Source organism: Gigantopelta aegis, chromosome 13 (assembly GCF_016097555.1).
Source record: "Gigantopelta aegis isolate Gae_Host chromosome 13, Gae_host_genome, whole genome shotgun sequence".
NCBI classification, from domain to species: domain Eukaryota; kingdom Metazoa; phylum Mollusca; class Gastropoda; order Neomphalida; family Peltospiridae; genus Gigantopelta; species Gigantopelta aegis.
This window is the reverse complement of record NC_054711.1, coordinates 27,330,738-27,343,559: the sequence shown is the minus strand read 5'-3', so window position 1 is coordinate 27,343,559 and position 12,822 is coordinate 27,330,738. Positions and strand designations below refer to the sequence as shown.

At 38.8% G+C, this 12,822-nt stretch overlaps 1 protein-coding gene across 1 annotated transcript in view; it reads left to right on the top strand.

Moving 5' to 3' along the window:
- Positions 1-12,822, top strand: part of LOC121387882 — a 39,028-nt gene that overhangs the window by 10,442 nt on the left and 15,764 nt on the right. The window contains exons 5-7 of the mRNA XM_041519116.1: positions 1,149-1,282; positions 3,129-3,299; positions 4,024-5,138. Of these exons, the coding sequence (XP_041375050.1) occupies positions 1,149-1,282; positions 3,129-3,299; positions 4,024-5,138 (1,420 nt within the window). The remainder of the gene's footprint in view (positions 1-1,148; positions 1,283-3,128; positions 3,300-4,023; positions 5,139-12,822) is intronic.

The following is a 12,822-nucleotide window of genomic DNA, read 5'->3' as shown; positions in this document are numbered from 1 at the left end:
TGATGATTGCAGACAAATTCAAATTTAATTTTTTTTTATTTAAAGTTGTGGAATTTTGGTTGGTAACGTGTATGAACCATAAGAACTCTGTACAATTAAATTAGTTAAATGTCAGTTTATATTTGGTGGAGAAATGTTCATGCTGCACGGGATCTGGAACAAATACCAAACTGATTGGGGTACTCTTTTAAAGTTACAGACCCTAGTTTGTAAATGCTACCGCACATTTTATACTGTTGAGAGCCATTGTTATATGCCCGTCTATAATGGGTCATATTATGGTATGGTGTTGTCCATCCGTCCATCGTTAACATTTTCTTGTCTGGACCATGTCTTGCATACAGATGCATACAGGACCATCAAACCTCACATGTAGGAACAACTTGGGATGGTGGTGTGTCGCGTACTATTACTAGGTCACTGTGACCTACTTTTCACAGTCTACTGCCCATAACAGTAAATCCTTGTCTGGACCATATCAAGCATACAGATGCATACAGGGCCATCAAATCTCACATGTAGGAACAACTTGGGATGGTGGTGTGTCACGGGATGGTGGTGTGTCACATACTATTACTAGGTCACTGTGACCTACTTTTCACGGTCTACTGCACATATAGTTTTCCATCAAACTCCTGAAGGGCGTATCATGTACCTCACTGGTACTCTTGTTTAAATTGAAATCATAAATTTCTTGCATTTTATTGTTTAGATTATCCATTTCTGTACAACCTGGTGTTTCTGATACCTCAAAATGAAATTTTGTTTTATATTTTTAAAACACACATACCTCTGAGAAGTAACAAGCTCGAGTCTATTTTTAAAGGGTATTTCCTCGTTTCAGTGTCTCAGACTCTTGTTTCACTCTATTGTAACTTTATCCAAATATGTTCAGAAAAGTTTACCAAATTATCTGTTAAATCTAAAAAAAACCTTGTAGAAATCCAGTTATTATCTGACAAAATATCAATAATTACATACAATTATTTCGCCAAATTTAAATGTAATTCACTAAATGTTTCTAAAATTCACAATTGACGAGTGCCAGAGCTAGGTCTGTAACCAAATGCATTGTCTGTTTTGACACTAGGAAACTAGGATCTGTCACTTTAAATATGTTGTCACTTTATTGTGTGTCCATGCCACAGGAGCAGAAGGATCAACAAAAAGAACTAGATGACGATGAAGATCGAAAGAACCCGGCATTTATTCCGAGAAAAGGAGCGTTTTACGAACACGACACACGCATGGGGGCGCAGGAGAAAGAGATGGAAGAACAAGGGTTGGTGTTAGGAATTAAGCATACTTTGTTGTTTCTATGGTTAACCTTCTCACTATTGGACTAATGAATTAAGCATACTTTGTTGTTTCTATGGTTTTAGTTCAGTCGGTACAGCTCTTGCATGGGTCACCTGGGTCATAGGATCGAGGCGGACCCACTGGTTGTCAGTCCTGTTCACAACAGATATAGCTGCCTACTGTCATGTTTACAGTTATAAACATCACTGTGCTTAATGGACACAGCCATCTACATTTCTCAAACAGCCTCCTACATTTCTCATACAGCCTCCTACATTTCTCAAACAGCCTCCTACATTTCTTAAACAGCTTCCTACATTTCTCATACAGCCTCCTACATTTTACATACAGCCTCCTACATTTCTCATACAGCCTTCTACATTTCTCAAATGGCCTCCTACATTTCTCCAATGGCTTCCTACATTTCTCAAACAGCTTCCTGCATTTCTCAAACAGCCTTCTACTTTCTCAAACGGCCTCCTTTGTTTCTCAAACAGCCTGCTACATTTCTCAAATATTCATACGTTTCTCAAACAGCCTCCTACATTTCTCATACAGCCTCCTACATTTCTCAAACAGCCTCCTATATTTATCATACAGCCTCCTACATTTCTCAAACAGCCTCCTTCATTTCTCAAACAGCTTCCTACATTTCTCAGTCTCCTACATTTCTCAAACAGGCTTCTACTTTCTCAAACAGCCTCCTTCGTTTCTCAAACAGCCTCCTACATTTCTCAAATATTCTCCTACGTTTCTCAAACAACCTCCTACATTTCTCATACAGCCTCCTACATTTCTCAAACAGCCTCCTATATTTATCATACAGCCTCCTACATTTCTCAAACAGCCTCCTTCATTTCTCAAACAGCTTCCTACATTTCTCAGTCTCCTACATTTCTCAAACAGGCTTCTACTTTCTCAAACAGCCTCCTTCATTTCTCAAACAGCCTCCTACATTTCTCAAATATTCTCCTACGTTTCTCAAACAACCTCCTACATTTCTCATACAGCCTCCTACATTTCTCATACAGCCTGCTACATTTCTCAAACAGCCTCCTACATTTCTCAAATAGTCTACAATCAAAGATATGAACATCATTTTACAGTTATTCACCTCACAGCTCAACAGATATTACCACCGCCTTTTCTCAATTATGCACATACTATCAGAGATAAAAGAACACACATTTACAGTTATCTGCCTCTCTGTGCTGAACAGATATAACTTCTGGCTTTCCTCAAATGTATCTTACTGTCATAGATTAAAAGAATCCTTTATATGTGTCCATGTGGGACAGGGCTATTCCACCTGAGGGTAGATAATTTGTTGACATCATATTATGTACCCGAGGGTGGAATAGTCCTGTCCCACATGGATACATAATTGAGGATTATTTTTTTCCCATCCAGTAGATGAAAAACAAGCATTTTGAGAAAATGTAAAAAACCTACATTTTTTTTTTTTTTTTATCTTACAATAAAATAATCATAACCATTGAAAAGATTGTACCCAAAAATGGTTTATACTTAAAGTATAAACCGAAAATGATAGTATAATTTCATTATGACAGCAGGTTTCCTTGTTTTTATGAAATGTAAAAAGCATTTCTTGAGTTATTTTTCCGTTTACGTGACGCCACCCAATGTTAATATCACTTCAAACAACAGAAGTCGCGTGGTCATGCAAGACCCATTTATTACGCATGGGCTGACGTCATGGAATACGCTTGTCTTGCATGGCTAGGGATGGGAGAAAACAATACCTCACATGCTGTTTTTGAAGTTTCTTTGTTTTTACGTTATCCTCTGATTGTACGTCTGTGATTCAGAACCAAGAAGATGCTGTGGAAGGAGAACGACCGGTGGATACACGATCGCTTCCAGCAGGACGAACAGGCGCCAAAGTCTCGCGACGAGCTCATAGCTCTCTACGGCTACGATATCCGCGCCGGCGACAAACCCCCCGACAGGGGCCCCTCATTCAGAGGTCAAGGTCGACGGTAAGTACACTTCATAAAGATATGGTACAGGGCACCGTTCCACGAAGCGATTTTTTTTTTATATCTTTTTTTTATCCCACTGCCCCCTTTCCTTTCCTTCGAATTCTATCTCATTTCTTCCCGATCTGGCAACTCTTCCTATCTTTCAACTTCTTTCGCTGTCCCACCTCTACATCCCAGTCCTTGTCTCTCCAACCGCGACAGGTGCTTGTCTCTTGTGGCTATCCGTGCCACACACCTGCCATTCAACTTAAGGCTGTGGTATGTATTACCGTCTGTGGGATGGTGCATATAAAAGATCCCTTGCTGCTAATAAAAAAGAGTAGCTCATGAAGTGGCGGCAGCGGGTTTCGTCTCTCAATATCTGTGTGGTCCTTAACCATATGTCTGACGCCATATAACTGTAAATAAAATATGTTGAGTGCATCGTTAAATAAAACAATTCTTTCTTTCGCCAAATTATCCAGTTGCAAATTGGCAAATTCTATTCTAATTTGGTAAAGAAACAAATTGAGAAAATAACTTATCGATAATTTATTGATATATTCACACACAACTTGCCGTGCCCTAGTCATGTTTTAATTTGCTCTTTTTTTTCTCTCTCGCATTTAAGAATAGTGCTGGGGTGTCGTTAAATATTCATTCATTCATTCAAAAGTAGAAATTGTTGTAGTTTAAACATTAGGAAGCTTAAAACATATATTCATTTCATTTATGCTTTCAGGGGCAGAAGACCATATAGAAGGTCAGAGCTTGGTGATTTTGTGGACAAAAATTCGAGAAACTATAGCTACAACAACAAAAATCAGCCACAAGAGATTACCGAGACGGATTATCGCCCAACACAGAAATATCGTTCATACGACAACAAGCCCTCGGACTACAGACTACAGAACCAAGACAATGATGATCACGAGGATCAAAGGTCTGTTGGTAGCAAGACATTTGACGTACGAAGTCAGTTTGATCGTTTTCAACAACAGAGGAATTTAGTTGACAAAGTGGCCAAGGGGAGCCACAGTGATTCAAGGGTGAACCAGTCAGATTCAAAGGTGAACCAATCAGATTCAAGGGTGAACCAGTCCGATTCAAGGGCAGACCACACCGATTCAAGGGCAGACCACTCCGATTCAAGGGCAGACCACTCTGATTCAAGGGCAAGGCACTCGGACTCGCTATCACAGGATGTGCGGAATCAAGACTTTCGTGAGAATCAGTCGGAGCCAAGAGATACCGGTTATCAGAATCGACAAAATGCGAGGATCGGTCCACGGAATCAGTCGGAGAATCAAGATTATCGCAAAGAATCAAACTGGAGGGCTCCGTATAAAAATCAGTATGATAGAGAATTGAGAAATCAACCAGACAGACGTGATATCCAGCGTACGAACTACCAGTCGGAATACACAGACAGAAGAAATGACGACTACCGCGGACGTGGCCGGAATGCAAGGCGTGGTAGAGGAGGGAGCTCGCGTGCCGAAATCGCTCCGCGTTACAATCGCATGCAGAACGCAGCTTCGGTGCAGAGCTACACATCCAGTGAAGCCCCACAGCACGAGTTTATCAACTCGACGTACCAGAATACCGACGAAGAAAAGCAGGTTGCCACAGATACGGAGGTACACGAGACGTCCGAGAGCCAGGACGTGATCATCTCGAACAAAGATCGGATGATTAGCGTCACAATCACGAACACTACCACGGAGAAGAAGTACATGAAAGAGAGACACGGAAAGTACATCGGCGTCACACGATCCCAGGACTCCGTTGACATCGGGATGGCCAAGATCGGGGGCGGGGATGGAATTGAGAAGAAAACGGCATCAAATGTGCAAGGTGAGTTCTTAACTGAAAATTAGTTTTCTTGTCAACTAGATTTAACTGATTGGCTGGCTTAAAAGTCACAACGTTTGGCAGGTTCCTTGCCATGGCCGGAACTTCACTTTCATTCATATAATGTTTAATGTATAATGAGTCAGATTACACATACGTTATACAATCTACAAAGATTTACAAAAAAATATGGACTCATTTGTTTCGTAAACATGCAGTGGTATATTTTCATAAGCGGCGGCTTTAGTAGTATATGAAAATAATTATTTTCTAATGCAACTTCAGTCGTATTATTTTGTACTGTAAACATTTGTCTGTAAAAAGAAAGCTGTTATGCTATGACATGACTTACATTACGTCATGTAATGCGCGTACAATTATATGACGTAATGGCTGATGGCTTTGTTGTAGACTGTAGAGGAATTTTAAATTAAAAATCGGTCAAAATTGACAATGGGTAAGAAAGGTAATAACCAACTCGCTATGAGAAGTTAAGAATTATCTGTCCCTCATGAATGAATGTTGTAAAACCCTCATCAAAGGCTCGGGTTTACAACATTTATTCACTCAGGACAGATAATTCATAATTCCTCGTAGCTCGTTAGTTATTCTCTAAGTTCTGGGTGGGTGATTGTTAATACATCTAAAATTCATTTTTGGCAGGCGATAGCATGTTCGAATGCTTGCTCAGGACTCTGAACTTAAGAATTTGTCTCCCAAATTAAGAATTTATTTTTAAATTGCCATCAGTGAAATGTTTTGCTGTACGGAGACTATTTCAAATGTTAATACTGGCAGATAATATACACCAGGTTGTATCGTCAGTGATGCTCCCAACCTACGGCTATTTATATACAGTCAAACGCAGGTGAGCTGCATGGCCTGGAATATATATGTGAAAAACAACTTAACACATTTTAAAACAATTGATATGGTGATGTGAGTTAGCAACATAGCATTTATATATTTTATTGTGATTTTTAAAACTAGATTTACATTACCTTAATGTCTTCCTGTCCATGGTTGTCTACAATTCCACCACAATCTTCTGGCCAGAATGATCTGTCAAACACCTTGTAGTGTCCCAGGAAGTCATTGTCGGGAAACCTTGTTTTCTTTACAACTTCACCTCAAGGGTTTATACCCTACCATGCCTCCCCACTTCCAGTTCTCCATGTGATTAGCTCAAGAAAAAGAAGGAAGTTACAGTCACGTGACCAGAACAGGAAAGGGTGCACAGTAGAAGAATTTTAGACTATCCCATTGGCTGTTGGGAGGTTCGAACCAGACTACTATCCTTAGGCAAATGTGCATTTGTTGCGGACGGGTGAAGTACCTATAAAAGAGAAAACACCTCAAGTTTTCTCCATTCCAACTGTTCCAGGACTGTATTGAGTAATGGATAGAAGATCTGAAAAATAGAATAATTCAAAACATTACAAACATTCAATTCAGTCTTTAAGTACAGATTAAAAACAAATAATGTTTTGCTGACATTAATCTTGTTATGCTGTGTATACACCTGTGTTGTAAATGCTTCTTCCTGTTTCTCAGTCATGGGAGACAGTTCATCCTGGGGTCATTCCGTGGAAATGTAAACCCTACCCTCCCCAATTTCAATGACATTTGGTATATAGAGTTATTGTGGCCAAAAAACCTGAAATTCCAAGTTTCAGCTCAATCGGACCAACGGTTTCTGAGTTGTGGCCTTTTCTAAAAAAAAAAAAAAAATTTAAAAAAGGGTGTGGCTGCCCTTTTTTAAATTGCCATAACTCAGCAACCAATGGTCCAATTTTGACAAATGAGGTATCAATGGAAAGGGGGAATTACAAGGAATCCAAATCTGGCATTATTCCTGATATTTGGGTTACTTTTGGGCTGATGACCATTTGACCTATATTTTGACCTTGAAATTGACCTTGTGGGACATGTGACCTTGAGATGACCTTTGATTAAAATTATAGCCCAACATGTTATCTACAAATTATAAAAAAATTGGAGGTGGAAAATGTTTCATTAGTCAGCAATTTCAAATTGAAATATGTTTACCTGCTGCTGTTCTATGCTCTGTGTATAGACTGCACATGTATTTAAGCACTATTAAATGTACATGCATCAACACCGTAAATGTCATGAATGTTCTAACAATATAGTCTAGCATCCAACAGATTTAAGATTAATTTTTTGAAATATTGCCTAATTATCAAAAACATCTTGTGCCAACATCTCATATTGTTTAGAACAGGCTAAACTATATTACCATGGGGACTACATTGAAAGGAAGTTATGGCCCCTTGAATGGACTTTGGACCAGGGGTGGGGAAAATAAAAATTGCCAATCGGTCCCACCTATGACATAATTAGTAGCCTACCCCCCCGGTTAAAAAAAATTTAAAACTATTTTATAGGCCTACTTGATGAATTTATAGTTTATTATCGTTTTACGGGACTTTACTGCTCGTAAAATATCCGACTGCACGTACACCCAATCCCTCAACGTACATTAAAACACCTACTTATCTGTACATTAAATGATGTTTCTAATAAAGAAGATATTAATTCATTTCATATTATGCTATGGTTCCTTACTATATTGTTTTATTGACGCGTCCTGATAAGTGTCGTTGAACAACCAACTTGACACCTAATTCAATGATACTATTGATAGAAGTTGCCGACTGAACGATTAATAACGTCAACGCTGATTGGTTCACCTTGAACTTGAGCTACTGTGTAAGACAACCGGTGTAAACCATTTTGCTTCCCATAACATATTATATACCCATCCCATTCATAATAAACATGACAAAAAACACCAAGACATTTTCAATTATCAAAATAGCAATTTACTTGTATAATAATGAAAAACACATTTAACAGTCAACAATAAATACATTTAGCACTGTACTCTTTATGTAAATGCCATGTAAAGTCTCTCAGCGTTCATGTACGGAAGTACTATTTTACAAAGGCCTGTTGGCGACGCGACCCGACAATTCCCCATACAACTGTCGACTGCGACGACATTTCCATCGGGACAGGACTGGTGCTGGATCAAACTGCTCTATGTTGTCTCCCTCAATGGAAATGCGCATCAGACAATCCAGCGTTTCCAATGTCATTGCTGTACGCAGCCTGGTTTTAATCAGGTTTTGGCGGCTGAAACCACGCTCACATTCGACACTGGACACTGGCAGTACACAGCTTATGTTGATCAACATCGCAATATTTGGAAACAGGTTAACAAGAGCCGCATCCATTAACAGATCTGTTGGTGTTGCCTGGCGATGGTTTCTTTTCGTGTATACTTTATACCCCTCCCATTCACTCACCAACTCAGTGGTGTTCACAGCTCCATCAAAGTGTTTCGAAAGCATACTGAGCTCGGAAACTCCATAAGAACTCAAGTTGTTACTTGGCAAATTCTGTGGGTCAAGTATGCTCATGGAATCGCGCAATTCCATGTCAGGAAATCTTGATGTAACATTCGTTGTCATGACGTTGGCGATGTTTTGCTGGAGTTTCAACAGGCCTGCATCTTGCTTGGACGTTGTTAAACTAATCCCGGCAAAAACCGGTTCACTACAGTCAACGTTTGATACAAATTCCCTCAGCAGTGGACCTCCCATGGCATCGTCGCTCAGGTACCACATATGGAATGTGTCAACAACCGATGTCACTGCGGGGTTTATCTCGGCGTAAACCAAATCACGTCGCTGTAGAAACTTGCTCAGCCGTGCGATCTGGTCGAAAATGTCACAACAAAGGTGAAGGAGATAAACGAATTTGTAGGATGATAGTTTACAGAACAATGCTTCAGCGGTGACGTCATCATCTCTGTCTTCTTCCAACATTTTTAGGAGAGATGGTAAAGTACGGCGAACATTGGTCAGGGCATTCGTCATAGAGAGCCATCGGACTTGATGTACTTGTAGAGGCTTGATTTTGGGGTCGTCGAGAAAGTCTTGCCACATTGCCAACTGCATCAACCGTTTTTGTGAACGTCTAAAAATTCCACACAACATGGAAAGAATGCTTTCCATCCATTTAATTTCTTTTACCACTTTTGCACTATCAACAACAGCTAGTGCCAACCGGTGTGCAACACAATGCATTTCCACGAGATATGGCGAATACACTTTTAACAATGTCGCTACGCCGCCCTCTTTCCCCAACATCACTGCTGCTCCATCTGATCCAAACCCAAATACTTTTTTCATGTCAATTTCATTTCCTTGGAAAAAACTGACGATCTTTGCAGTTAACAAAACTGCATCACACGATGTCAACTTGAGCAGCTGAACATACCGCACACACGTCGATCCCTCCTTCACGTATGTTGCATATATTATAAGGTGCTTTTCAGTTCCCAAATCTGTGCTTTCATCGACCATTATTCCGATTGCTTTACTAGATTTCAGATCTAACAAAAGAGAAAATACATATGGTTTAATTTTAAAATAATAATAATAATATCAAATTACAGTGGTGTAGGAAGGTGCCAAAAAGTGGGATATTTTAATATACTGGTTAGTATATATATTGAGTATATTTCATGATGAAGAATATCAAATAACAAACTATAATTACCTTCGATAATGGATTCCCTGATGATATCCGATGCAATGGTGATCAACTCGGTTGCAGTCCGCCGGTCTTGATACATGGATGTTGTTATTACGCTGCCAGTAAGTCGGGAGTTCCGATTCAGTGATTCATACTTTTCTAGCGGTAAATCCTCAAATGCCAACAGGTAACTATTTCGTATCAGTGTTGTCATGGCGTCGTCTGCTATTGCTGTTGATTTTATCACTATACTCTCAATTGGTTTTTGAGATTTGATTGTTTGTAACCCTTCAGCAGTCAAGTGGTCTCTTGATTTGACATGGTCTGTTAAAGCTGACATCCTGTAGTTTTGGGATCCAGGGTTGACGAAACTGTTCTTCATTTTATGCAACGTGCATGTGGTACACTGCATAAGACCTCCATCATCACAAATTAGCCACTTAAATTGCTTCAACCACGCCGACTGAAAACATCGCACTTTAACTTTCTTCTTAGCTGGGGAAGAACCTGTGTCCGTAACCACCATGTCCGTATCTACCTCGTCTTGTTTTCGTTTTTTACTCTTATTTACCCATGTAAGCAATGACATATTGATATCTCAATACAAATCGCAAGCATCTGCTTTTCCCAGCAAAACAGTATATATATGTTAAACTTAAAGTTGTTGTTTTTGTCGACAAGTATAGGCATACCTGCAGCGTATTCATATTTGCAAAAATAGTATCCCCTTTGATTAAAGATGAACTCTAGGTCTTTGTTTTAATTAAAGCATACGTCCTTCCTTCATTATCACTAATAAATGGTATCATCGCTAATAAGTAAACCTTTAATCTCGTGACCGGTTGTGACCGACTGTTCATTGCGGTTTTTGTGCTAATCCCATTGATGTAATTATTTTGTTATTACGCGCTTGCTTCATGATCACAGTGCTATTAAAGATTACTGGCCGACTTAATTAAACCTATTGTAATTGTGTACCGATCGACACCTGTGCAGGAACAAACTGAGAAGTGACACAAATAGCTCATTCACCGTGTTCAACGTTTTTATTTCCGGTCATTGATAGAAAAACAAAACATGACCGATTGATTTGTATTAAACGTCTGACCGGTTTAAATGTATCACGACTCAAAATAAACACCTGTTAGTGAAGTAGGTAAGTAATGAGTTGCAGAAACATCAATAACAAATTAAAGTTTTTTCCAATAATAAAAATGGACAGACGCTTCGGACCGAAAAAATAATAAAAGTGGGACCGGCAAACACATGTTTTCAAAAAATTATATCGGTCTCAAAGATTGTGAATCGGTCCGAGACCGGCAAAAAAGGGCTTTTCCCCACCCATGCTTTGGACCCCATGTGGAGGAAACTGTAGCCCCCCAACCCCAATTCAGAGCATGCTGCATGAATATCTAAAATCGAAGAAATTTATGTTTATCCATTAGATCTCGGATTTCCCTCCATTTCCAAGATCTATTAAGATGTAAGTATCAGAAAATCTCCAGTAGGTAACTGACAAACAAAAGAACTAATTGATCCTTATTACTTAAATATATGTAATTAGTATTGATAATTATTTTTAAGATTAATTACTATCTGTGGTCTGTAGGCCTACTGGCACACTTTTGTGTGTACATTTACATTCTTATTGATGAAGTGAAGAATGTTAATACTTTAAAATTTTGAGTCTACATCATGTCATTGAGCAAGTCATTATGGTAAGATTGCTAAATAATAATTTATTTATTCACAATTTGACACTTTATTTTCTAAGGTTTCAAGCATAGGCCTGTACCTTAAGCAGCAGAGAATCCAACTGAAAAAAGTTACTTATAGCACTTGGTGATAGGCCTACAATTTAGTACATGTATAAATAATGAAGGGTAAAACAAAAAGTTTTAATGGATAAAGAATATAAAAAAACGGAATTGTCACAATTCAGCAATAAATGGCAGAAAAATAGTCATATATATGGAACTTTTTTAAAATGCCAAACAAATGCTATTTCATTGTACATAGTTAAATAGATGGCAGGGGCGGTATGTAGCCCTGTGGTAAAGCACTCGCTTGGTGTGCTGACAGTCTGGGAATGATCCCTGTCAGTGGGCTATTTTTTGCTCCATCCAGTGCACTACAACTGATATATCAAAGGCCATGGTATGTGCTATCTTGTCTCTGGGATGGTGCATATAAAAGATCAATTGCTACTAATTGAAAAACGTAACGGGTTTCCTCTCTAAGACTATATGTCAAAATTACAAAATGTTTGACGTCCAATAGCCAATAATTAATAAATCAATGAGCACTAGTGGTGTTGTTAAACAAAACCCTGCAGTACCATCGTTTTGTCCCATTATCAGTCTACAATGCAGGTTTTCAAACTGAGTTTACAATCCAATCCACCGAATTGGTACAAATTCAAGATACTAGCAATTTCGATGATAGTAATGACGATTCACAAATTCCACTAGAAATAAAGGCGCAGAACTTTGTCTGCAGCCTCTATGATGGTCTTCCTTGGATTGGTTTGGTGGATGAGGTTTCAGAGGAATTTGGAGACTATAACGTCAAGTTCATGCACCCTCATGGACCTTCACGGCAGTTCCACTGGCCATCAAAAGCAGACAGGTGTTGGATTCCAGAAAGGGATATACTTTGTGTTATAAACACCCCATCCTTGACTTCATCTTCATCCAGGAATTACAGTATCTGCCAAAATTATCTCGTCAGAATTTCTAAAGTCTGTTCAACATGGATAGTTAAAGACTAGAAAGCTTGTGACTTCAATCAAATAAACAGAAATATAATAATATATAAAATTAACAAAAGATGAAGGAAACTACCAGTAGTGATTTATAGATTCTATTTTCCTGAATCAGTTGGTTGCCTGGTTGCCACACTGTATTGTATCATTAACATTCATGACATTTACAGTGTTGATGCATATACAGAGAGCATAGAACAACAGCAGGTAAACATATTTCAATCTGAAATTGCTGACTAATGAAACATTTTCCACCTCCAATTTTTTTTATATGTTGTAGATAACATGTTGGGCTATAATTTTAATCAAAGGTCATCTCAAAGTCACCTGTCCCACAAAGTCAATTTCAAGGTCAAA